We start from the raw sequence: 27,200 nt of genomic DNA, 5'->3' as shown, positions 1-27,200 counted from the left end.
TTTTGGTCTGAAATTCTCTGAATAGTTTCTGATGACATTTCAAATTTTAAAGGAACTTAGCAATCTCCTATCCCTCTGCATACCAGACAATTTTAAATCACATAAATTTTAAATTTCTTTCAAGTTACCAATCTGCAGAAGTTCTGGTATGAATGTCCTGTTTACTTGCTGCTCTTTAAATCACCAATACTCCCCAGGTGCCACAGTAAACTTTGGAGGGCTACAATCAATTTAGCTCTACTGACCACTGGATGTCTGGCACAGTAATGGTATGAAGTGACTCAGGGAACTAGTGAAAATGAAATTGCCCCACATAAGCCAATCCCAAATCTCTTTGAATGTACAAAAAGACTGAAAGTACTACGAATCTTGTTCTCAGCAGCCAAGCCAGAGAGGTTGGGGAAAAAGAAGTTTGTCTCATCCTGAAGTAATTGTGAAAGAGGCATCAAGATTGGTGATAAGACTGAACCAGCAAAATAAACAATGTTTAGCCCAGTTTTACCACGCCAGCTAACAGAGCCATTCAACCTGGTATGGAGAGGGCAACCAGACCCCAGTGTGCACAACCCTGCTGCCTCTACCATGTCATGACCTCCCCAGGAAGGTGAAACTGGCTGAAGACTATTCCACTCTGCTAATGGGGTATCTAAATAATACCCAAAACAAACATGGAACAAAGTTACAAAATACTGTGGGTAAATGGTTTTGCAATTTGAAAGCAATTTCTTCTTTCCTCACCTGGATTTTGTCCTCATTAAATATTCCATCAATTAGGAAGTATGTCCAGAATACTGGCCACTCACATTCAATATTCTCAAAGAGCTTGAGTTCAGCAGGATCATAGTGCAGCCTGCTTGGATCCTAAAAAATTCAACCACACTCATTAGTCACAGTGTTCAATTAGTCCCTTATATTCTAACCATAATGGTAGCCTATTTTATACAAATTATAGCATAGAAACCAATAAACCCACCAGAAATAGTTTCCATGCAGTCTCTTGACTTCTTTGTCACATTCACTCTCAAACTTATTTAATGTTCTCTAGACAAATCCACCCTTCCTAGTCTTGGGATCTAAGTGTCTCCCACATGATTGTTACTCTGCCTCAGTTCAAAGATATTTTGGGATGTTTCAGAGATGCCATTTCATCTTAGACACCATAAGCATATCTAAGGGTTAATTTCTTACATAATTATGAATTAAGTTCTGTCCTTAATAAATGTTTCTTAAACCCTTAGCCTCACTCAAATATGTGTCCTTTCCAGGGTGGATACCCAGACTACCCCCAAATCCATTAAGAGGTCTTAGCAGTGATGGAGAACTTCACCCCCTTCATGTAAATAAAACAAATATCTCTTCTGTAAAGAAGAGATAAAATTCTTCCCATGTCCTTACTGAAAATATACATCATAAATATAACCCAGAAGTACCTCTCTGGGTGTCTTGTAACCATCTCGGAGAAAGCGACAGCAGCCGTAGCGGCCCTGTAAAAACAGACAACATTGTAGAAAATTTCCCATACACTTCTTCCTCACAGACTAATATCAGCATAAAGGTGTGTGCTGAGTTTTATGGGTTACTTAGGGATCTTCCTCCCTCTCTTCATGCACAGATGAGCCAACCTGGCAACCCTTGTTTAATTAGGATTTTTGGTTTAGTAAGAGGTTTTGCTTCTCTCTTTGGAAAACAAAAATAAAGTAAATCCTTACCTGCAATTTGGATATTATTTCACTCTTGGTTACATTAACAAGGTTTACATCCTCCACTGCAAAAGCTGGGTAAGAAATAATAGACAGAAGGCCAGCATCTATCTCCTTTGACGTGGATGCCCTTGGCAACATGGAGTACAGAATAGACTGAGCAAAACAAGAACAGGAAAGAGGGATTTAAAATTATTTGCCTGCTTCAAAAGCTATGTCAAATGCAAATGAGACTACACTGTTTGCAAACTGACGGAGAAGTCTGTGCAGTTATTTTTAACTGAGTTAGAATGAGAATGCTTCACCCTATTCAGTTTAACATGATCTAGTAGAAACAGGATAAGCAGCATAGCCTGAAGCCATCCTTATTATGTTACATTCTTGGCTTAGTTAATCACCACTTCATTTAAAAACAAAGGGGAGAGGGTGTTAGGTTTTCCCATAGTAAAGCATAGAGCAGACTAATTTTTACCTGACAGTGTTCTACTTCATCAGGAAGAACATGAATCACTGATTTGTGTCCTCCATGAGCTCCAAAAAGATCTAGTTCATCAATTGCTTCCAAAGCAGCCTTCAGAGAAAACCAAACCACAACTCAACATTAATAAATACCTTTTAAACCAAGTATATACCCTGGCACCTGTACTTAACCTCTTAAAAAAATTACATAAAACAGCAGTTTGCCCCACTGATACTTTTTTCATCTTTAAAGAGAAACTTAGCAATATTTTAGAAAAAGTAACTGTTTCAACTAGTAGGATTGATATACTGGTGATCCTTCCTGCAATTTAAAGGCAATGCAAAAAAAATGGGAGCTGGGTATCTAGAGAGACATCATCTAAATATTGACGTACTTAGTAAAAAATGCTTGTCCTGCCCTACATTTCAAAATAGCCTCCTGTATCAGTGTGGGGCCAAGACCAGCAGTCTCTCCCTCTTGCAGTGCACACAAGATCTAACAAATCCTGCTGAAAGGCAAATACACCTTTAACCCTAACGATATTTGTCTTCTGTCTGTCCCTCAGACACCATGTAATGAGGTAGTTGTCAATTACACATTTACATTTATGGCCTTCTGAGATTCATTTAGTATCTCTGTGACCTTGAGCTGAGGGAACCAGAAATATCCACTTTCTTTTAAGTATATGTTCATTTATTTTTCTCTCCAAACTACTTGGAGAAAATCTCTTAAACTAATATTCTGCTGTTTTTAGAATTTACATCTGACTTAATCTTATCATGACAACACATATGACTGTGAAGCTGAAGAATTAAGGAGGAGGAGGGAAAGAAAACCAGAGGCCACTTTATAAGACTGCATCTCACTGAATCTGTCAGATTAATGGTTCAATTAATCTGGTACCCTTCTTGCAATCCCTGGAACAACTGTTCTGAGGTCCTTCAATGAGAGCCATTATCTCAAAAATTTTACACTAAAAAATACTCACAACTACACAAAAGTTCTTATACAATCAGCTAACTATTGCAGTGGCCAAGAAGACCATACAAAGGAAGCCATCAGGTTTGTCAGAGCCCTTAAGCATAACACAGCAGCCATGAAGGAGGTGTCAGGAAGACATTCTCACTTTGGCCATCCCTACGGAGCTCGCGTTCAGTTCAGGGATTCCTTGGTTTGTCTTATCACCACGTTCCCAAATCCCATAATCCTGCAACAACACCATCAAGAAAAAAAATGGCATGATTATATACAAAAGCAATGTTTTGCCCCGTCCCACAACAAATCCTCACCTCTACATTAAATTAGTTTATTATTTCCCTTAAAAAAATAGAAAAAAAGGGGCTCCAAGTCTCAAAAGAGACCCTCCTCATGTTTGAATACACCCCAGCAGGATCACGTGTGCAGTCACAAATCCCTCCTGTGCATGTTTCTCCCCACGTCCCTTCAACTTGGTTTGCTAACAACCTGCCCTTTCTAGAAAGGCCCACAAGACTTATAATTAGACATCAGAAAATATTACTAATTATCAATAAAACCCCCTATTATTATGATAGAACAAGTATACCTCACCCACACAGCAGTAAATCCTCCACAGCCCTCCCAACATCTCCAAAGATGCTGCTTGCACTGTAAAGTACTGACAGGTTCTGATTTCTTCTTGAGGAAAAAACAAGTCCCTATTTTACTTCTCCAGCAATAAATAATTTTCCACCCACACTTGAGCAGTGTTCAGATCATTTACATATAAATAACTACTTACAGCAACTTTGTAGGCAGCTTCTATGTAAAAAACAAGATTCTGGATAAAGGTAACTTCATCAAGGGTGAAGATAATACGTAGCCCTGATGAAAAGAAGGAAAGAGAATAATTATATTGTATCAGAACTGCAATAGCTACTCTACAGTGAGTTTCATGCTTTTGTTTATTTGCTACTAACCCCTGCCCGCTGAAATCAAAGGGAAAAAACTCATACTGATTTCTAAAGGTCAGGCAGCAAGCCTCAATACTTGCTACTGACAAAACACTTCAAACCCCACCAATACAGACTGTTTCAAAGAGCAACCAAAACCACCTCTGTGAGGGTGACACTCAGACCATGGGTAAAAAGCAGAGGCAACTGAGCCAGCTCTGGCTCTCCAGAACAGTGCATATCAATTCCTGCAGCTCCCCAGCCCCCTGACTGCTCAGTGCTCTACCTAGGAACCTTCAAGATGACCAGGTGTCTGCTCTGCAGGGATCAATTGCAAGGGGCTTCAAGGACAGAAAAACATGGAAGGAAACAAATCCTTACCCTCACAAGAGGAGCATGATTAAGAAGAACATAAGATAAAACAGCACCAGTAAGACAAGAACACTGATGGCACAAGTGCACCTGACTTGATGTTGCCACTCTCTGAAGAAATGCGGTTGACCCTATGAAGTCTTTAAACATGAGACTTCTCTGATGAGATTCTAAATATCTCATGTATCTGATGTCTTGATTAAGGGCATAGACACTGCCAATTACTATAAACATGAAATTCCACATAAGGCCTATCTCTTTTCCAGAGAAACATGACTTGCTTCTGAGTAATAATTATGTAAAGACCTTTGAAGCTGAATACTACATTTTTTTCCTTTTTAAATAAAAGCTGGACTAGAAAAGGCTGCAACAAAAGGCAAAAATATCTTCTGCTTACCTGATGCAGTCATCTGTGCCAAGAAGAGCAGGTAGAGGGAAGTTGCATCCACTTGTAGGTGCCCCCACTGGTCGTCCCCAACCACCGTGGCACAAGTTGCAGAGTTATACTTGGCATGGAGGCAGTCCTTGGTACTCTGAGTGCGTTTGAACTTCTCTACTTTATCTACCTAAAAAACATCACAAATCTCAAATCTGAAACATTTTGGAAGAAATTCTCGAAATGATTTCAAAATTAACAACTTTTCTTAGGTGAGGACAATCTTGAGGTCTTAATCCTGTTACTACACTCAGTTTTGATTGGTCAGAGGGCTTAAACACAACTCTTGACTTTAGACTCCAGTGAAATCCACATCTCTACAGGAAAGAATACAATTAAATTACCTTGTTGAGTTCAGATCTAAACTACAGACATCCATCTTGGTGAAGATCAGCTTGCAAAGGCAAAACTCTGACTTGCTACAAGCATAGTCTCAAAACATTACTTCGACAAGAAGTGGAAGCAAGGTCAGTGTTTTGCTCAAGAGTTTTAAGAAGACTCCCCATCACTGGCACACACACAAAATAAGTTACTCCACAGAATACAATGGAACTACACACTTCCATCAAATGCTTTGTAAATACAACATCTACTAACTCAATCCTATGGCATTACCTGTCTCATCATGCACTGCAAGAGTCCCCGCATCAGCTTCACAACATTCTGCAGGAACAAAACAAACCAGTGACACTTTCTGCCTCATCAGCTCTTACAAACAACATTCAAAAGTGGCAAAGTTCACACCCTCTACTATTGTCCTGCCAAGGTAAAAAAATGTATATTTGGCCAAAATGTTTTGCATGTTTTTCTTTTTAATACACTGATCAGATTTTATTCCTTCATCCCTGTCTAGGAGAAATCTTTTCCCAAAGTTTCTCTGTAAACAGTGGAACAACTCTCCATGGTCCTTCTATCCAGGTAAAGGAAGTAAGAAGAATGCTATGTCTTGTAAGAATATTAATACTAACAATAAATTTTTTGAATTTGACAGATCTAGGGAGCACTGGTAGGTGACGTCAAGGCATTGATGTGACTGTGAAACCTGCACAGTTTCTTCCACTCTTTATAGAGTACGGCAAAAATCAAGTGACCCATAGAGAAAGGGCTGTAAGTGTGAATGTAGAGAAGTGCAGGACTGTGCATTAAATAATCAACCCTACCTTTTCACCCCAAAAATACAGCCTCAAAATCTGATCATGTAAACTGAGTCAAGCTAATTGTGTCACCATGGACCTGGTTCAAGTAGGACATAGCAGCAAAAAATTTACCCAGTGACTCCAAAACAACAGCAGGACACCAACAGTCCCTCACTTCACATTTAACCCACCTCTGTTTACATTCTCATTTCTGATACTCACATTCCCAGCTGCAGATTTTAGTATTTAACTGTGTGAGTTATGTTCCCTTCCAATTCTCCAGCACAGGCCCCATCAGTCTGGAGATTGATACCTTCTCTGCTGTGATCAAACATGCCTACATAGCATTACAACCTCCATGCACATTCCAAAGACTTCTGCTTTAAATGGCATGCTTCTCTATACCAGAAGAACGGTCTAGCAGATAAATTGATGCAAGATCCAAGCAGCCTAGGCCTGATTTTCTGTACCACAACACATCTCATGAGGGACCTCAAGGTTTAATTAGAGAGAGCCTTGTAAACTGGGGCACAAAACCTCTCAGAAGCCTCATTTTCAGCAATCAGCCAACCGATGGAAGTTTGACTTCTACATACTTTTGTTTTGTTTGTAGTTAAATTCAGATGTTAGCCTCTCTACCATGCAGTTCTTCAAATCCTCCTTGCCAGAGATACTGCACACCAACACTGCATGGGTGTTGCTTCCTTTGGAACACATACTCCAAGGTGAGAAAACCCTGCTGGATTCCAGACACAGCAGCAGTGCGAATGCACTCTCCAAAAACACGACAGTAAGAAAGCCCAAACGGTGGAACTGGTTCATGCTCAGCCTTACGCACCTGCTCGAGCTCGTAGGCTTTGGCTTTGTCCTCATCGCGGTCGGCGTTCTTCCGATACGCCATCCCCAGCCCCCACACGGCCAGGATGCTGTAGATGTTGTCCCGTACCCAGGCATCCTTATGGTCAGCCCCGGCTGAGAGCAGCCCCGTCACTGGGTTCTAACCATGGCAGAAGGAATAAAAACCAAACATTACCACCTCAAGTCCCATCTGCTATGAAGCATCACTTCTTTCTGTATGAAAGGGTAACAAAGTAAAGATGATTTCCTGCTAAGTGTACACTGTGGCTGCTCATGAATTCACAACAGAAGTGAGATCCCATCCTTCTTTCCCAAACTCACACAAGTGAAATGCAAAATTCATCTGAACACTTCAAGTAGTAAAGTTTACAGCATCCAGTTGGACATCTTCATCCACTCAGGGTTAGTAGCTAAGTCACTGAGTGAAATTCAGAATACAACAAGGAAACAGAAATTTAAATTTTACATATTTATGAGGAAAAGAAGGTACTGAGTTAAGACTAGAAACTGAGTGTGGGATATATGCTCCTCTACATAACTGGTCTGTGGCATAATCTGCAGAAAGTAAAAAAAACACTAGTGATCTTCTAGGAGACTAAAAAAGTATTTCTATACATCTGCCCACTGGGTTCATGACAGCTAAATGAATGCAAAACCTCTTTTATATCCTCCTTTGGAAAATGTACAGGAAAAAATTTCTGAAGGTGTTGAAAAGCAGCACTGTCTGAAAAGCAGAGCACTGAGTAGTCTCCTCCATCCCAAATACTCCATTAAATTTTTAATTGCATAATTAATTTCCATCACTTCACTATCCTTAGTTTTGTTACACCATCTTTCTTGGCTGCATATTCTTGACTAACAAAAAAATGAGACAAAGAGGCAAAAAGTCAATAGAACTTTCAATTAAATCAAACCTTTACAGAAAATGTCAGTGAATAAAGACCAGTTGGTAGGGCTGGTGTGACAAGATTACTAAACACTACTCTTACAAAAGCAAAATTTAAAATTACACATTCACCAATTTTTGATTTCTCCCACACACTGGTTCATTCAACTCATTATTTTTAAAAAGCTGGTTTGAGGGGGAGGGGCTTTAGTTACAATTTCCTGGTCTCTCCTGTGAGCAGCACAGGGGTGACAGCCTGACAGACATGACCTGGCACAGTCAGCCCATTGTTATGGCTTAATACAGCAATGCTTAGTGGCTCCCTCAGAGTGGAAATGAAGTTCTGCTGCAACAGCCTCACCTCAGCAAGGTCTTCACAAACCAAGCAACTACTGAAGGACTCTTACTTGCCTGTTTGATGGGGAAAGTAGCACATATGAATGCAAACAGCTTAAAAAACTTTGATCTTGAAAAGTCAAACAAGGAGTAACAGAAGTTCCAGTTCAGCACTGTGCCCACATGATAAAACCCAGGGTCTCAAAAGGCAGACCACATACTCCCAACATTCCTAGAGGACAATTTGTTTCCCTCCCTCCAATGCAGGACAATAAGTGTCTACTCACCTGCAGCCCTGCCTTGATAGAGATCACTCTGCTGTCTGAGAAATGATAATTTGGTTTATTTTTCCCAGCTCTCCATGCCAGTTGAAAAATAAAAATGTCTCTGAGTACCAAAATGGAATCCCAGAGAAATGGCCCATCCAAGACTTTAAAAGACTACTCAGCTCCCAGGGAGGGACTTGTCTAGCTAAAGAGGTTGTATTAAACACATTCATGGGTAGCTATCACCATTTCACCACCTCTGACTCCTCTACAAGTTGGTCCCAGCTTTTGGGGTGCACTGGGGCTGGCTCTCATGAACTGACAACACATTAATGTCTTTCCTCATGCACATTCAGAATGTTAGCAGAACAATGTAATATACTAATTAATATTTTAAGTGGCTTTGTCTCAGCTTTTTTAGAAGTGTTTTCTCTTAAAAACCACGATTACTTTCTTCTGTTACTTGCTGACACCATATGAAAACTACAATGTTTACAAGGTGCTAAAGAACCCACAGAAACATTGATTGCACTTAATCCTCATGATGTCAAAGGGATTTTAGCTTAACTAGTACTTCAAGCATTCCATCTATGCAGTGATGGCTAATTAGACTAGCAGGTCTCATCCTGCAAATCACATTGCTCAGAAGATCCAGGGAGCAAAGAATTTTATCAGCACCATACAGCTGAGAGCACTGCAACAGAAAGCTGATTGCTGGACTAAGACTTTAAACTGTTGCATCGTGCCCAAACCTATTTTTAAATCTATCCATCAGTCTGGAGAGAAAAAGGCCCCTCAACAACCCAAAGAAAAAAACACACCAGTTCCTACAGGGCAGCAAGTGTCAATAAGCACTTTGGCAGCACATGCACAAAACCAGTGGGGTTCTAAGAAGAGCAGCAAAGCAAGTAATTTAGCCTCTTGCTGAAAGGTGCAAATTCAACAGATTGTCTCATTGATCTGTCAGGTGAAAATGTAGGTAGCTCTAGCAAAGCTTGTAGATTTGCTTGTGAAACCAGATGTAACACGATGTGAATGAGTCTTGGGGATGGTCTCCTGCAGGACCAGGAGCTGGACTTGATGATTCTTGTGGGTCCCTTCCAATGTGATTCCATAATACAGCTGGGGTTACCCATAAAGGTATGAGCTTTCCTTATCAGGTCCATATGCTTTTCACTTATAGTACCATAGCAATACTTAAAATGTACATAGATGTTGTTTTACTATTTCCTAATCTTAAGATTCACATTTTTTTCCTATGTCATTCAATTTAACAGGTGTAATAAGCAGCTGAGAACATCATTCTGGTGGTGCTTTTCAATGTCTGCTCTGCTTCAGCACCAAAGCATCCCTCTGACCCCCGTCCCTTGGGGTACATGCAACAGATGGCAGGCACACAGGAGCCAGCAGTCTGGTCTTACCCTCCTTTCAAAACCTTTAACAAGATGGTAACTATCACTATGTATGCTACACACACGAACAAGGACAATGCAACATCTGCAAAACAGGAAAAGAAACCTACTGACCTGATCCTGCAAGATACCACAGAGAAAATTGTCAGCCCTGACAGCTGAACCTGTTCTTTGAACACATCTGCCTGGTAGCACAGATATCCTGCATTAAAAATTGCCTCTAAAATCACATTGATCTAGAGTGATTGGAATGAGCACAAGATCAATTGCTGCTACTGAAAAACCAAGCTCCTGGTGTATCAAACACCTGATCAAAGCCCAGTGTTTGTGCACACTCCGTGTTGTCCTTGCTGCACCTCACAGAGGTGAGCATGTCACTGCCCTCTGTCAGGGCACAGCAGCTGATGTGCCAAGGCTGCATTGCTGCAGCTGTGCATGTGAGGTGCAGGGGCACACTCACACATCAGCCCCTGCTGAGCAGCAGCACCTCAGAAGCACTTTAAACACCTTCTGATTCTTCTGCCAGGCTGCTCCTGGGCAAACCCATGGCTAAAACTCAATTCCTGGCTCCTTCCTAGGAGGCACAAAGGCAGCACCAGCAGCAGGGAAGCAGCAGCATCCAAGCCCATGCAGCCACAGACTTTCTGCTCCCAAGAGACAGTTGCATGTGGCCCAAAGACAACCTTCCTAACTTGCCCAAGCACTGCATCTCTTCACCTGGCTGAACACAACATTTTCAAACTATTGCAGTGAAAAAAACAGACAGACTATAAATAAGTGTATTTTAAAAATCTAGAAATGTACCTTGAGCATTTCTCTGGGTTCTCTTGAGATACCACTGATCCTCTGCCTTGCTGCTAGCCTGTAAATTGCTTCCCACACAAAGAAGAAAGCTTATCTCCTTTCCCCTCCTCTGAATTCTCCCAGACATTGACCTCTTAGTGGAAAAGGCACAGTCATGAACATTCATCCTATTGCTTTAAATAGCAATTACAAAATTTTTGGTCACCAGTATGAACCCCTGTATTACCATTTACTTACCCTTTTTACTATTGTTAAATATTAATATCATCAAGGCTTTCGTGGGGCATGTTTGAGCTCTGAATCTCAGAGGCTCCATATCTCCCCTAATGGAAGCTGTTATCAGCATCCTCATCTTATAAACAAGGAAATAAAGGCAGGCACTGGAAGCCAAAGTGACTTGCCCAAGGTCATCTTGCTGACAAAAGGCAGAGATGGGAACACAACTAAAAGCCTCTCCTGTACATCAGAACAGGAAGAGTCAAAAACTATCTTCTCATGCCACATATACCAATTCTTGCACTTGTTTCTACTGAGTCTACAATAATTTAATACACAAATATAATTTCACAGGTATTTGGACCCTGTGCTCAAAACAATGGTCAGTGACTAAAATCCTACTGACCAAAGTGCATATGGGTCCCAGCCTTTTCTTTCACTGCTTACCAGTTTCTCGCAACTTTCATCAACAAAGCATATTTGGTAACCGATCTGTGCAAAAATCCCTGCTGCTCATCTTTATATACTGGATTGTTTGGTAACTTGTTTAAGCACTGCTGAATACCTTTGGAGTCCTCAGTGCCCACCTGGGTAAAGCAAGCACATTAAGCAGAGAGCACTGTGCTGGCCAAAAAAACACAGGGCGCACAACAACCCCCCGGAACCACCCCTGCAATTCTCGTTCTTTCGCTTCTCGCCTGTGCAGGCAGCCTCGCCGGACGCCCCAGAGCCCCAGCAGCGCGGACAGCGGGAGAACAGCCTGGAAGCTCCGGGAGAACAGCCTGGAAGCTCCGGGACGTGCCCGGCCGCACACACGTGCGGCGGGGGCACACAGGGACCCGCACCGCGCCGTGCTGACACTGACAGGCTCGGCACAAAGTCCTGCCCCGAGCTCTTATGTCACCGCGGTGGAATGCTGCTGTTATCATGTGTGCGGACATATATGTATACATGTATATACATACATATATATATATATACACACACACATATATATACACACACACATATACATAGTATGTAGTGTGTATCTATCTATCTATCTATCTAGATAGATACAGTGCGCACAACGGCTGGGTGTGTATCATACGGCCATGAAGACATTGTACACACAATACCATTATAATTTACAAGCTCTGACTCGCTGTGTTTTCCACACGATTTCCAAGGTGCACTCACACAAGCGCCCCCAGGATCCGCACCGCCTCAGCACTCCCCGCGCTGTTCCGCAGGCGGGGGCGGGACGTGCGGACAGGAGGCCGCAGGAGGGATGTTCGTGTCCCTCCTGCAGCCCCCGGCCCCGGCAGCCGCCCCACGCCCCCGGCACGGCCCCGGCCCCACCGCTCCCGGCGCCCCCAGCCCCGAGCAGGCGTCTCGGGGCGGCGGCTGCTCCTCACCTGGTGGCAGAGGATGGTCCGCTGGACCAGGCGGGCGTAGCCGTCCAGGCGCACCCCCGAGTTGCTGCGGCTCCTCATGGCCCCACGGCGGGCCCGGCTGCCCGGCCCGGCCGCGCTCGGGGCGGCGGTACCCGGAGATGGCGGCGGCCTCTCCCCGCCCTCACGGCGAGCGGGGCGGGGCGGCAGCGGCCTCCGCCCTCAGGCGCCGCGGGGACACGGGGACACCCTGCACAAGGACCGAGCCGAGGAGGGGCCGCCTGCCGTGACAAAAGCCCGGCTGTGATTGTGAAAAATAGTGTCGATTATACAGAACCTCTTCGTGAGTTCGTGAAATAAAGCTGAGAACACCAGAATACTTGCTGGAAGCTTTTCTTTCCCCCAGCCTTAAAAAAAACCCCCACCGTTTTTAGATCTGATCGAATGAAACCACGAAACAGATGTTGCAGAGTAGCTTAAAGTGTGATATTAACTCAAAATTCGGATAGAATTTTTTTCCCCCGTTGTCTTTTTTATTTTTTTTTCTAAGTGAACTTGTAGCATTAACAGAGTTACTGCTGTAACTTTGCCTTGCCGTTCTTCCCTCATTGCCCACAGCGGACAGTCGTGGTTGAGGCAGCAGCGTTCACAGCCGCGTTCGCTCCTCCGGCGGCGGTCGGACCCCACCTCTGTAGGCTCTGCACAGCCCAGGGGGACAGAGCTTGGAGGTTCAGCACCTCCCTCTGCCAGAGCCGTGCGGTGAAACCTGCGCCCAGCCAAAACATGGACCAGCTCCCTGCTCCCCTGGGCTCCGCACCGGCCTCCCCCTTCAGCGCACCGCCTTGTAGAGAGACTGCACTTACGCACCAAGTTTGCTGAGCAGGGCGGTGCCGGCTGTACACGGCAGGTTGCTCTTTATCTTTGACTAAGCTTAAAACCTCCTTACAGATGCCCCGGGTTACCTATGCAGCCACAAACTAATGCACAGAATTTTACTTGGTGCTCTGGGCGGGTGTTGCAGCTTTCCCCGAGCTCTGGGTGTCCTGGCTACACAAAGTCCGACAGCCCACGTACCAAAAGGCTACTGTAACACCCAGCATAAAAACACGTTTTCAGCTAGTTTAAGGATGAGCTAAAATATTATGCTGGTGCAAGTGCAAATTTTTACTACAGTATGAGCATGCTATTAAGTGGAAAAGTCAGAAAGGACTCCTCTCCCCTAGGAATATATAAAATAAAAAATATATTTTTATTTTGGTGTGTAAAAATAAAAAAAGAAGACTCTGAGTAGGTCAGTGGAATATGTGTATTCATAGGGAATTTAATTACTGAAGCTAAACTCAGCTATGTGCTTTTGCTTACAGCATTCCTTTAGGACAGCTTCAGCAGTCTTGAGGGCAGGCATTGACTGGACTAACGTCAGGGTTTTCTCTGCTAAAATCCAGATCTTTTAGAACCATGCAAGGTAAAATATGTAGCAGAGAATAAATGCAAAAGCTGGGTCAGCTTTTTCTCCAAGAAGTGACATACTGTTGATCCTGTAATCTGAAGAATTGTAACGCAGCCCAGTATTAATGACACATTTATCTAAAAGACAAAGTTGATATATTTTGTGTTGTAGTTGCTGCAAATTTATTACTTTTTTTACAGTTAAAAATATAAATATAAGGACATTAAATAAATTTACAAGAAACACTGCAAAGGCAATTAGCCAAATAGTTAAAGCATTCACAGAAATGTATTCCAGCTACTAGCATTCCAGGATGGGCTTTTACCAACATGCAGCTAAAACCCTGTGGATAAAATCAACAAATACTTTAAATTCTCACCTTAAAAAGCATAGTCAGAGTAATTTTGGATGTAAGTGACTGAAAGAACTGAAAGAACCTGTGTTGCCCACAGAACCACAATGGGGTTTGAGCACTGAAGAGGTTCAATTGCTGACTCCAACAGAGCCCTAAATAAGAGGCCTGTAATTCATGCTTTTTTGTTGAGGAGAGTGTTTGCAGGGCACCCAACTGAGCCTTCCCCACCAGGAAGCAAAGCCCTTGCTCCCCATCAGCATGCACCTGCTTCATGCAGCCCTCTTTACAGGGCCTGGTACTCTGCAGTCTGGCACCAGTTTGTCCTAGCTTGCTTTGGGAGCATCCAACTTTTGCCCAAGATTGCAAATTGGAAAAGCAGTGGCCATAGCTGCACGTGTGTGTGAGGAAGAAGAGGTAAGACCAGGACTTAGGCCAATTTCTGTGCAGGAGGAATCTTCACAATGTTGCATGGACTTTCAGCTGTTTTACATGAAGAGCCCAAATAAATTTTTTTCCAGTAAATGTCACAAGAGGAATGAAATTTTGCTTCAGGAATTACTGAGCTAGAGCCTCAGTATTTGGTTTGCCAAACACAAGCCAAAGCACAAGCAGAAATACTCATTAGAATAGCTCAAGAGCTGCCCCTTAAAAAACAGCCATGCAATGAAACAAAAAAATTCTCAGCTACTAAATATAGCAGCTGTCATTTATTATTTCTATTTTTTCTTCAACTTGCCTCCCCACCCCCTCCAAACTTCTCTTCTTCCATCATTGCAAATGAAAAATGGCAGTGTCTCACCATTCAATATAAATACTGACCCTGGTGAAATCAATGGCAAAAACTGATGACTTCACTCAAGCCACCAACACAACTTAGTTGTGTATTTAATAACTTACTGACTACTTTATTTAATACACCATTCATGGCACTGTGCTTGAATTACACCCAGGATCTATCCCTCTGTGGTGTACTAGAAGGTAGCTGAAGGTTCAAGACCGATTGTGTTTGTTATTTACAGTTCTGCATCTAGTGAATATATTCTAAACACTGTAAGTGATCCACTTACTGGACAAATTAAGTTTTGTAGCATTCTGTGTTAAAGATAATTAACTAAAGAAAATGCAAACTCACAATAAAAGTTACAAACAAAATACCAATTACTTTCCTATACATAGGTATATTTAAATTTATATTACAAGAAATAAATATAAAAGTGTAATTGAGATGCTTAAAGGTTGATATTTTCTGCTTATGTACATTACTGCAGTTTCCTACTAAAACGTACAAAAAGTTGAAGACAGTGCAGCTAACATTTTTAAAGTTAACATCGTTTGTATGCACAAATTGTAACTTTCTACATTTATACAGTACTACTAAGCATTATATGCAGATAAACTTAATTATAATGAAAAAAGTCTAAATAAAACTTTTGTTTAAATGTTAAAAAACCCCTCAAAAAACCCCACTGTGATGAAGAAACAAAATGGAAGTGTGCCATCTGTAATCTGACATCCAAGACCTTGTCAAAATAGTAGGTTCCTTTTCTTTTTTTTTCTTTTTTTTTTTTTAATAATTGACCTTGTCAATCCATTGCATGGCTGCCTTGAAGTTCCAGTACCATATATTAAATAAAACCAGTTCTTGGTCTGCTCACATTATGTAAAACTGCTAAAGTAAAACTCTACTTCACACTGTAAAACAATGTGCTGTTTAAAAGGAAATCACATTTTCTCCATAGAACTTAGGCTTCCTCTCTTTGAAGTCCTTCTGAGCGAGATTTGGCTTTTTTGGCTGCCAGTATCATCCTTGTCTTGGAATACAAGTTGTTTGCCTGAAAAGTCATGGAGACACACATCACCATTCTGTACACTGAAACAAACACCATTCTTCTCGCTGGAAAGATGGCCTGTTGAAACAAAAAAGTGCATTCCCTATCAGAAAGGTTCAGAATCAAGCCTCTCATGCTTTTTTTAGTCACTATAAGGAGTTCATACACTCTCATTTTATTCCTGCAACAATTTTAAGATGTGTATTGTTAGTAAATATTTTGTATAAATTTATTTTCCTGTGTGAAATCCTGATATTTAAGAGATGTTAATATATTTATGCACAATGATTCCATATTTTAAGCAATGAAGGTCACAATTCTCAAAATGTAGACTTGACTTTGGAATAAGTATCACTAGATAACATGCAAAATACTCCTCATTTTAATGATTTGCTTTATTGAATTAAGTTTTAAAGGTATCAGGTGTGCCATGCCTCTGAAAGAAGAGTGTTTGAGTACAAGGAATTCAACTTACAGCATTTACTTCTGAAGGACAATCAGAACAAGGCCTAGGTCTGATCATGGGTCAAAACCATACTTAGACTACAGAGAATCTTACACATTTAGGTGAATCCACAATGAACACATCTAATAATACCATTTCTGACTGAAGCCTTTTAATGAAATGCTCCATAAATGTTTAGTTCACTGGATAAATCTCCTGCCCCTATGCATCACATTCTAAATATTATTAATGAGAATTTGTTTGTTTGTTTTTTTATTCCAAGTACTTTTGCAAACACTTCAGTTTAGACTTTTTAAAAAATTACTTATTAATTTAAGCAGCCATCAAGCACTTAAACAGGCACAAATGTAGACAGGGTAAGATGAGCAGGAGAGCTTTGTTCATTAATTCAAATAAGAAAAAGGTTGAAATTATAGAAAATAACCATGCTTCCTAACACTGTGATTTTTGCTTAACCCCCTGCCTGCCTAACACTGTTTTATCTTAGGAGTGTTCAGAATAGCTGTGCCCTAATGTTGGGGCAAAAGCTGAGAAGAAAATAAGGCTTTTCTGTGAACAAATTCAGAAAGGTGGTTTGTGTTCCTCAGTGAGGAAATCTGCAGGTTCAGTCATGTGCTACCTAATTGTAGTTTCTGAAACATGCAAATCTGCAAGAGAAAAACTGAAAATAAGGAAATATTAGAATGCCATGAAAAGATGAAGTGCAGTAGGAAAGCAAAGTCACAGGCTATACAGACATTCCAAACTTACCACAGTAAGTAATTCAGTCCTGAATCTGAAATAGCATTTTAGTAGAAGCAGTGAGGCTAAAACTGTCAAGTGTTTACAGCTCAGTGTATTTGTGACATAGATCTCAATTTCTACACTGTTTTTGGTTCTGAAGGTCACTTTTTAAAATGAAGTGTTGCAATGTTATTTTCAAGTTCCAGCTTTGAGAGGAGAGCAATCAGGTACAGCAAACTAGAAGGTCCCAAGTTCCTATCTAACAGCAGTCTAATACCTTTTGGAAGCATTAGCCCAGCTTTTCTGAGATACAACTGCTCCATGTTTGGAAGATTAGGTGTAAGAATTGCCTCCAAGAGCTTTACTGGGAGGTATCCAAGCACAGGTATAGCCTTTTCTTACAGAAGTCCAAAGGACCCAGAAGAATTATTTAGTCAAGCTGTGCAGGCAAGGTATCCTGCAACCCTGATATGAATGGAGAATGTGGTACGAGGTTCACAGCACTTGAAATAGACAATAAAATAGGAAATTAGGTGGGTCACCAGAGACATCCATGTTTGTAAGTGTACAGGAACAAGGTTTTGCCAAAGTTCTTTCAGCTGCTTGTGTCTAAGAAGCTTTTGGCACAGGACACACAGACACACTGGAAAGGTCTGATTATGTGAATATAGTAGGACAGAATTGGAGCACAGCCAACAGAATTGGCATCACTCAATGGTTTAGATCATCAATTTAGTATCTCATTCTAAAATAACCAAAAGAACAAGACTTTTTCCAGAGAGCTGCAACAGGCTCATTCATTCAGTTGCTACAACAAACAAATTCAATAGAACATTTCTGCTCTTTCTTTCTGTTGAGAAAAGCAGTCAAAATGCTTTTGTAGCTTGGTATAAGCAGGTCAGATGTTGCAGGGAGAGATGGCTTCTTTCATCAGAGCAATTAACACAGCAGGGAAAAAAGAACCCTACGAGACATGCAGGTTTTTGTACCTGAAAATTTTTCTCTTTGAAAGGAAATACTTCTACCTAAAAATATTGCCTTACTTTGTGTCTAATGATAGTGAGTGTCACTGAATTCTGGTTCTCAACTGATCTGTTAGATAAAAAGTATGTTAATTATTGCATTATGTGTATCCAAACAGGAAGATTTTACAAAGGAATGTGACGGAAAAAAACCCCAATAACCTCAATTTAGAAAGCTGTACAGGTCATGTCCAAATGCCATCTCCTGAAGTGTTGTGATTGCTCTGCAATATGCAATTAGTACACTCAAAGGAACAGTAACCTCTAAGCCACATATGAATTCCACAGCTTTTACTTTGTACATCTGAGAGGTTATCTGCTAATATAATCTTGTTGATTATGTGCTGTCTTCTGACAGCATAGGCCAAGAAATGAGGACAACACAGCCTCTCCAAGCATGTTCAACAACTCCATAATAAACATTCTAGTTGATGGCATGACTTCTTAGCCTCAGCTCTTGATCAGTTGGGAAAAATACCTCAGGCACACAGGAGTAATGTCTTCTGAGTTTTTCTTGACTTAGGGTTTTATACATTAGAGATTTGTAAGTTATTTTTCTGTTTGAAGAATTGATTAGTAAGTCAAATTAATATTTTTTTATTAATTAGTAATACTAATTACTTTACTAATCAGCACCATGATATGTGCCCTGCAAGAGTGTGAAAAACTAGATTATGTTCATAGTTTTTAATAAGCACTTTTAATAGTGATTTATATCTAGCTTTCTCAACAGACAAATAAGCCACAGCAAATTGCAAGTGAAATTGAGCACAGTGCTACTTACATCTGCATTTCAACTGCTCAGGAAGAGCAGAGGGCAGCAGTGCAGAGGACAGTACTACGTTAGAACAGGAAGGATGGAGAATTTTAGTTCTGAAGAAATACTATTTTGCATTATACTTACCATTTCCATTTGCATGGACTGAATAATCATTATTCATTAGCAGTGTTGTAGAGTTAGTGGAGTTACTGTTTGATTGCAGGGAGTTGGAAGAACTGGATACTCCTTGATTTACAGTCTGCTTCTTTAAACCATTTGTAGCAGTTCTACTCCAGTCTAAAACAGGAAATAATACAATTCACACAAGCACTATATAAAAATATAGTTAATAATGCAACTGAATTGATATAAAACCAAGGCTTTACACACTTGCAGTATTCTAGATAGAATTATATTGTAAGAATTTAATGAGTCTTGATGTCTAAAATTATTTAAATTTAGCTCCTTTTCTCTTATCCCTTTTTAAAATACAAGCAGCCAACTGTCATAGTTTTACAACTGCAGACTAGATCAGAAAAATAACTGAAGTGCAGTTGATTCTCTAAGTGAAAGTGTATAAAAATACATGGCTTAACAAGAGGAAAACTACTTAGTAACAAAATAACATAAAGTAATTAATTTTTAGGTATAAACCATGCTTCACTTTGTTTTTGTGGAAATAACTGGTAAAACTATGGCTGACTCACAAGCTGGAATAAATCTTACCGTTTCTAACTGACCAAAAGTCTTCTGCAAAGACATGCCTTTACCCTGCAGTGGAAGAGGTCATCTCTTAGCAGTTAGCAGCTTAAGGCCACAGCATGTAGACATGCAAGCGCTGCATCAGCTACCACCTTTAAAGAGTATAATTTTGGAGGTTTACTGTATCTTGGATAATAAATTAGAACTGCAACTGCAGCAACATGATCAACTGGGTTTTTTGGAATTTTTTGGTTTTTTTTTTTTTTTAATTATTACAAAATGCCAGGAACTTAACACTAAATATAAGAATTCAGAAGTCAAAAAAAGTTTGATATTTACCAGAGTTTTCAGCCAGCCTGAATTTCCCACAACAAAGATATCTTCTCCACTGTTTACGGACATTCTCCTTTGTTACACAATAGAAGATGAAAATGAAGAACCCTGCAAAGCAATAACATAAAAGATTGTTGCAAAATTCACTTTTACTACTTCCTAATGAACAATGTTTTGGTTTTCTTTCATTTCTTTTAAATTTCTACTAAAAAGTAATGACACCTTTCTTTGCTGAAAAAGTTTACAACTCTGAATGCCGCAGAGCACTTTTTTCTTATATAGATTAATCATACACACAAAACAAAAACCAACAAATACAACCAAATACACGAGGTACATAAAGTTTCCTTTTATCAAATAAAAAGGGAAAAATTCTGTTGATCTTGAAATTTACTTAATGCTTTTGGAAAAGAATTCAAAGCAGCGTCAAAGAGAGGGTGTACACCACACTATCAGACTATGAAGCCTTTTTAGCACATCCTGTTACATTTTTTATTAGCAGCTAAATGTTACCACCAATGTTACAAAACTTGGAGCACTCATCCAAAGAAAATAATTAATATCTAAAATAATAATAGATGGTACCCCCTTTACCACAATTTCAAATGTTCATTAGAAGGGATGGTGCTCATCCCATCTCCTCCCAGTGCCTCATTGCAGTCTCTTTGTCTATTCCCCATTCACTACTAACTACTAACTGACACAGGGTGGCATCCCACTTTCCCTGCTTAGAAGTTCATCAAAATTGCCCCCAATTAAGGGAAAGGGACACTTAATCTTTGCACAGTTTCCAATCTGAAATGGGAAACAGTTGTATTAGGTTTAGAATGAATAGTAAATAATAGTAAGTCAACACAGCAAAGAGGGGAAAGGTGTATACATTGAACAGCAACTTTCACTGCTTTAGTCTCTCTGGGAAACCATCCAGTCAGCCATCTAAGGGCCATTTAAACAGAAGTTTGGATCCAAATTTCAGAAGGACAATTGAGGTATATTTAGGACACTGGGGACAGCTACAATATCTCCTGTTTATATAAAAGTCTATGCAGCAACTCGGCTTTTGGATATGTCCAGTAGCACCCTGGCCTTTGCAAAACTTTATGTTTTCATATCTACTTCTCATAAATTCTTAGTACTCTATAGGCCATTCTTAAGAGTTGGGTCACTAACTTTTAGATGTTTCAGCCTTGCCTATCTCAATAACCCTTTGCTGAATGCCAAAACTCCTCCAGAAGCCTTAGGGGAACTGAAGAAATTATACTGTTTTCACTACACTAATTGCATTATAACGTGAACAATTTAAAGTAACTGAGTATTCAAAATGCATCTGTTTATTAGTGGAAACACAGTCACTTCCAGGGATATCTGGTTTGCATACACTTTTGAAATATCAATATTTATAAATATACCATACCTGTATAAACAGTATCTAGTTTTTCTGTACCTTATCATAACAAAACTGCAATTTAAGGTTACTATAAAGCAGCATCATCTCATCTATAAAATAATTAACATGCTAATGTACATATCAAATTTAAATTTTTATTGCTGAATCAAGAAAAATATGTTTCGAAATGTTTGGTTTGTTATGTTATAGACAGGGAGCTCTTACATGGAGGACAAACTTACCTTGCAAAGTGTTGAAAATTGTAAAGAGGTAAGTAAATACCTCATTTACTGTGAAGAAAGCAAACCCCCAAGTAATTCCCAACAAGAATGTGAGGCCAGCAACACTCCTAAGATCTTGGATACTGGTTTTCCTTTGAGCACCGAGTTGTTTCTTCTTTTTGATACGACAGAGCTGGATCAGCACAACAATGAACATGCTGATATTGATCAGGAATATCAGGCAGAAGTATCCCACAGCAGTAATATAGAAGACAATTCTATTTTTGATCCAGCAGCTAGAACAGAAGAACAGTCTGTCAACCATTATCAGAAACAGAAACTAAGTCAAATAAACATGAGACAAACTTGTAGTTTCTTCCATGCAAACCATTTTTGCCTTTTACAAGAAAAGTATTTTTTTTGACCAAAGGATATGAACCTTCATAAAGGTAACAACCCTAAAACACATGAAGTACTGTGGAGTTATACTATTTCAAAGCACTACTATGGCTTTCTTGCCTTCCCCCTCTTCACTCTAAAGAAAAGCAATTTGTAGGTCCTCCCTCCATGCCCCCCTCCACCCTCACATCCCCCAGAGCACCTCCCTTTAACTCACAATTCATCAGGTCCATTTATGGAAACCTTTCCAGTGGTTATAAGTCCATAATTATCTGGTGATACTGCCAACACAATGGACACAACTACTGCTGGTAACCCTAAAAGATTATGAGAAAACACATACATAAAAATCCTAAATGAGACAGTACTATGAGAACTTGAAATTATTATATTTTGCTACAAAATCTACATATTGTTTCTGAAATCTGGCTGTTGAATTCTGATGATTACTAGCTGTCTGAAAAATTGCAGCATTCGAACTGCTCAGGAGCACAGCTGGCAAAGAAACAAGAGGAGTCCTTCACAGCCAGCTCCTAAACTTTCTGAATAAACCAACAAATACCATCAGTCTTCAAAGTGATTTAGACTCTTACAGGATAACCAATTTTCTTTCTTACATATGTTTTAAGAAAGAAACAGGAGACAAAAATCAGGCTTGAATGCCTTCATCCTCTATCCAGTTAGATCAGGTTTTGCTGCTTTTTGTTAGCAACAGTGCTATTCCAGAAATGGAATATATACTTAATGGCATTTATTCTCAGAATAATGGAAACATCCACATTCAAAATTGGTTCTATTGTACTAGCACAAGGAAAATTCATTATCACTTTGCATTGCAGAAACTTCAGTTCTGCAGCTGGGGGGACTCCATGCCTCAGAAAGGTGGAACATATATCATAACATTTAATGATTGCCTAATTTTAATTTCTAACCTGTATCACATTCACTGAAATATTTGATAAGAGGAATTATCTATTTACCATAAAAAAGGAAAAAAAATACATACCCCAACCAACAGCACAAAATTTAAGAATGTATTTCCGTACATAGGTGTTAAAGACTTTCACAAGGGCCAGATACATGTGGAAAGCTTCCAGACCCATCCAGGTAAAGGAAACCAAGAGGAAATAGTGAAGAAATACTGCAACTGCAATGCATAGGCCTCGTGTATCATACAGTGCAATCCATGAGTCAAGGAGAAAAACTAAGTTGAGTAGAAGTAATGCAGCACACAGCTGAATAAGTATTTTGGAGGGGTAGTCTCTCCGGATTTTCCTAAAAAAAAAAAAAAGAAAATTCATGTGATGACATCAGCTGTCCATGGATCCCTGGCTTACTTCCTCTCTTGCAGTCCTTGGCATTCACAAATGACAAGAAAAAAAAATTACATTTCCATTCATATACAATGCATCATGTGTTGCATTTATACATGGAGACAACAATTTACAATGTACTTACAAATTAACAGTCTGTATATATAAAGCTTTTTAGAAAATCTTACATAAATATAAACAATCTTGGAGTCAGTGTTTAGTACCATGGGTTGTTTTTTTTTCCATTGTATGTTGGACTTACTGTTACATTGCCACCCAAACCCAATAGGTGTCTGTTCCTTATTGCTAAACTAGATCAAGCTTTTGACCGGGCATCTAAAGCCTTGATAGAGACAAGTCCCAGTCTTAGAATAATGAGAGAATAAAGAGAGAACACAAATGCTTTTAAAAATGCTAAAATTCTTTACTGCTTTTTGTATGTTGTATCTTAATACATTCCTTCATACTTCTATTATGATAATCCACTATAAAATACTTCAGAGTGCTAGTTCTTCACTTCTTACTGCCTAGAGGCTCATGATAATTCACTTGTTCATAAGATTAACATTTCTGAAAACTGAATCAACATCTTCCTGGTGGGCTGGCCAAATCTGTGCATTATTTGTGGGGACAGAATCCATAACTATTGAAAAGGATTTCTCAGTGAAGACTACAATCAATCACAATTGAAGAATAATGGGATCTCAGCTGAATGGGTACTTACTCAAAGGCTATGTAGGTCACAAGAGTAACAGAAAGAAAAATTGCAGAGAGGCCACAGCCTATATAGGATATAAAAGTCAGTACCAATTCTTGTGTGGGATTCAAAGGAGTATTTCCATACAAGTCCTAAAACAGAAACAGAAGTTATTTTCAGAGAACAGGTTTATTTAACGGAAAATTCAAAGAAAAATTTAAAAAATCAAAACATACCTTTCCCTCTACACTTACCAAAAAAAAAAAAAAAAAGGACTCCATTCCTTTCATCATGGCTCTTAAAAAAGGTTAGATTAAAAAAAAAGCCAATCTAGTCTTGTAAAGAGCAGGGACTCCATGATCCTTATGGGTCCCTTCCCGTCCAGTTTGAGATATTATTTTATAATTCTATGACCCTAATTACCCTAATTGTGAAACCCCATTTGATTAAAAACCCGTTTCAAATTTTATTTCCTAAATTTTATTTAGAGTATAAACAGCTGCCTCAATGCAAAAGCTGCAGCAATTAAAGAATTCTTTTTTCCTCTAGTGGAAGCCATGGACTCTCATTCAACAAGGAGTTTAAACATGTGCCTGACTGTATGGCTGTCTGTACTAACATTAAAGTGAATAGAACCTCAGTATTATTTATTAGGTTGTATGGGCTTATTGGGTCTTGACTTGCTTAAGACAACTCAAGGTTAAATGCGTTCTTGAATAAGGGCAAGATTGCATAATTTTGAAAATAATTACCATCAAAACTGCAAAACTTGTGAGATGGTTGCATGAACAGACTGTTTCATTTACTCTACTTTCTTTGACTGTGCAACCTTCATATGACCAGCCTCCATGTCCACCTGTTAAAAAAAGCAGCTTTGTTATTCATAGAAGGCTTCATTTATATTCACATGAATTAGCATAACTAAAACAGCATAGCATCTTGGATGATCTCAAGTACTTACCATTTTTATTGAAGTCCCAAAAAACACATCTAACTGTTGAATTATCCTGTTTAGGAGTAAAAAGAAAAAAATTGACTTACTAAACTGTGAGTTTAGGATCAAATTACCTATGAATGATCTAATTCAGGCAAGAATAAACACTGTATATATAAACACTGTACAGCAAATATGCCCATTCTACATGAATACAAAATTAATTTAGGTGCACAAAAGGATTAATATTACAAACTGCATTCAAAAATATGCTGAACAAATTTCAAGTCACCAGACAGGAGCTAGCTAGCTCTTATGCAAATATTCTGTTCCTGGTAGAACCTTTTGAATGCTCTTCCAATGTCTTCCCACACCATACAAATTCTTGAGATTTCTCCTCCTTCCAGACTTTGTAACTTGTGAAGTCATGACCACACAGAAAAGGAAAAACCTTTTCATTTGGAAAGATCTGATCACTTCCTACTATCACAATGTTAAACACACAGAAATTTCCTCGCACACATGCAAATTCTATAAATACCAGCAGCAATACACTATATTTTTATAAAAACTAATACTTCTACAATTATATCTCAAAACTCATTATGTCAAAACAAGTAAAGACACCACTAAGGCAACTCCTGAAAAAAGCTCCAGATGCATTAGCGGAATCCTCACATTTTTCAGTTTCAAATAATTGAATATTTAAAACTTTCTTATGATATGAGATAGAAGACTTTAATTCTTGACCCTCATTTCAGAAAGAGATGGTGTATAAGAATCCTAATACTTCCAGATGACACAATCCTGTGTTTCAGTTCCCTTAAAAATAAATCCTTATTTATTTTCTGGCCATACAACACCCACAAATGTCTTGACTGCAGCATCTGCCATAGCAACCCACACTGTCAGTCTTCCCTCTAAGAGCTTTTATTCTTTGTAGACTAAAACAGATGAGTAAGTAAGAAAGATAAAAAGCTGGATGAATTTGGGATAGAGCAAAATTACCTTACACTACTTGAGAACCAAAATTTATACCAGTGGCAAATAAGCAAACAGGAGTGGTTTTAATGTCTGGGTGGAGATGAAGTGTCCACACTAGTAAAGCAGAACAAGCTGACCTGTATTCTTAGTAAAATGTTTCCACCACAACAGCTTCAGTGGAAGCAACAAAACTGTACTTTAAGTCTGCCAAAATGTAAATTTTACCTGATTAGGCTTGATATTCTGCAAAATGACAGTAACATTTGCCGTTAAGTTACTAATTGTGAGGTTAGCAACACTTGATGATATAACACTGCTGATTAAAGATGCATTCTTCAAGGACAGATCCTGGAATGACAAAAAAAGCTCCAGATTTTAAAATCCTAAAGGAAGCACTACTAGAGTACAGCACCCACAAGCTCATTTACTATGTGGAGCAAGTACTGGACAAAAGTAAGTATTTTTAAGTCAGAAGTTTTAAAATATGTTTTGTGGGGAAAAAAAATCCATTCATATTTTGCTCTAAACTTGAATTTAAATCCTTATGAACAGTGGGCCAAAAAAATACCTGGAACACAGTGGTCTTTTTAAAGAAGTTGAATATAATTCTAGAAGCCAAGTCCAACTCTTCAGTGCGTAAATTTTTCAGCAACAATGAAGGAAGTGTAATTGATCCAAGATTATTTAAATTCTGAACTGGCTGAACTCCTAGAGAGATCTGAAAAATAAACACCAGGATTATGCTTTGTTTCAGTCTCCAAATAAATAAATTATTACTTATTTTCAGTTTAAAACTTCAAAATGAATACCTCATTAATTACTGTCACAAACCCACTGCTGCTCTCATTCCTCTCCCACTACAATGCATAAATAGCACTGACAGGACTGAAAAGGATGCATCCCATTTCAGGTCTGCCTACCACTGGCTATAATCTGGCCAGTGGAAAATAATGGAAAATAATCTGGTTTTAACCATTTCCCTACAGGGACATAACACACTGCTGTGTGTTTTGTATTGATTTAGAAAAGGTGAGGAGCAAAACCACTGTGTAGCTGTAACTGTGTAGGGAGATCAACAGCATGAAAGCCTGCAAAGAATTTTTATACCCTGTAGGGAGTATGTCAGAATTCAGAAAAAGCTAAAATAGCCATTATTTATCAATACGTTTTTATGTTCAGGAGGTTAAGTTTATGTTCTTAGATAAGAACATAAACACTAACTTTTTGATTATCTGGCAAGTATTACAAAAGTAAACTGGATAAGCTACAATTCAGGTACCTCAAGAGTTTAGTGATCTTATACTGTACAAAAAGAGATGTGAACTTTCACCCATTTTATGTGCTGCACATTTTATTTGCTGTGCTTACAGTCCAGGGAGCTTTGTTTAATACAGAATCTCTCAACATTCCTGTTGCACATTAGTCCTTTACATACAAATATCATCACCTCAGAGTTCCTG

The 27,200-nt window shown here is 39.3% G+C and overlaps 2 protein-coding genes across 17 annotated transcripts in view; both read right to left on the bottom strand.

Annotated features, from left to right (window-relative positions):
* Nucleotides 1-12,373, bottom strand: part of PHKA2 (phosphorylase kinase regulatory subunit alpha 2) — a 45,925-nt gene extending 33,552 nt beyond the window's left edge. For 2 of the 3 annotated variants that reach the window (XM_064407565.1, XM_064407564.1), the window contains exons 1-10: nt 12,190-12,373; nt 6,853-7,011; nt 5,494-5,541; nt 4,840-5,008; nt 3,920-4,002; nt 3,287-3,367; nt 2,173-2,271; nt 1,710-1,856; nt 1,431-1,484; nt 739-861 (exon numbers count right to left, since the gene is read on the bottom strand). In XM_064407565.1, coding sequence (XP_064263635.1) covers nt 739-861; nt 1,431-1,484; nt 1,710-1,856; nt 2,173-2,271; nt 3,287-3,367; nt 3,920-4,002; nt 4,840-5,008; nt 5,494-5,541; nt 6,853-7,011; nt 12,190-12,267 — 1,041 coding nt within the window. In that variant the 5' untranslated portion in view covers nt 12,268-12,373. The remainder of the gene's footprint in view (nt 1-738; nt 862-1,430; nt 1,485-1,709; nt 1,857-2,172; nt 2,272-3,286; nt 3,368-3,919; nt 4,003-4,839; nt 5,009-5,493; nt 5,542-6,852; nt 7,012-12,189) is intronic. The other variant, XM_064407563.1, reaches the window with a different exon arrangement.
* A 2,755-nt stretch (nt 12,374-15,128) lies between these two features.
* Nucleotides 15,129-27,200, bottom strand: part of ADGRG2 (adhesion G protein-coupled receptor G2) — a 57,717-nt gene continuing 45,645 nt past the window's right edge. For 11 of the 14 annotated variants that reach the window (XM_064407554.1, XM_064407549.1, XM_064407558.1 and 8 more), the window contains 11 exons: nt 26,309-26,458; nt 25,966-26,088; nt 24,784-24,829; nt 24,575-24,678; nt 23,850-23,974; nt 22,819-23,087; nt 22,030-22,129; nt 21,435-21,709; nt 19,812-19,913; nt 18,915-19,067; nt 15,129-15,877 (listed from right to left, as the gene is read on the bottom strand). In XM_064407554.1, coding sequence (XP_064263624.1) covers nt 15,693-15,877; nt 18,915-19,067; nt 19,812-19,913; nt 21,435-21,709; nt 22,030-22,129; nt 22,819-23,087; nt 23,850-23,974; nt 24,575-24,678; nt 24,784-24,829; nt 25,966-26,088; nt 26,309-26,458 — 1,632 coding nt within the window. In that variant the 3' untranslated portion in view covers nt 15,129-15,692. Of the gene's footprint in view, nt 15,878-18,914; nt 19,068-19,496; nt 19,625-19,811; nt 19,914-21,434; nt 21,710-22,029; nt 22,130-22,818; nt 23,088-23,849; nt 23,975-24,574; nt 24,679-24,783; nt 24,830-25,965; nt 26,089-26,308; nt 26,459-27,200 lie in introns of those variants that run through there. The other 3 variants (XM_064407555.1, XM_064407556.1, XR_010355540.1) reach the window with 3 other exon arrangements.

This window comes from Passer domesticus, chromosome 2 (genome assembly GCF_036417665.1).
Source record: "Passer domesticus isolate bPasDom1 chromosome 2, bPasDom1.hap1, whole genome shotgun sequence".
In the NCBI taxonomy this organism is placed as follows: Eukaryota; Metazoa; Chordata; class Aves; order Passeriformes; family Passeridae; genus Passer; species Passer domesticus.
Note: the sequence above shows the minus strand (reverse complement) of the source record. Positions and strands in the feature narration are given on the sequence as shown.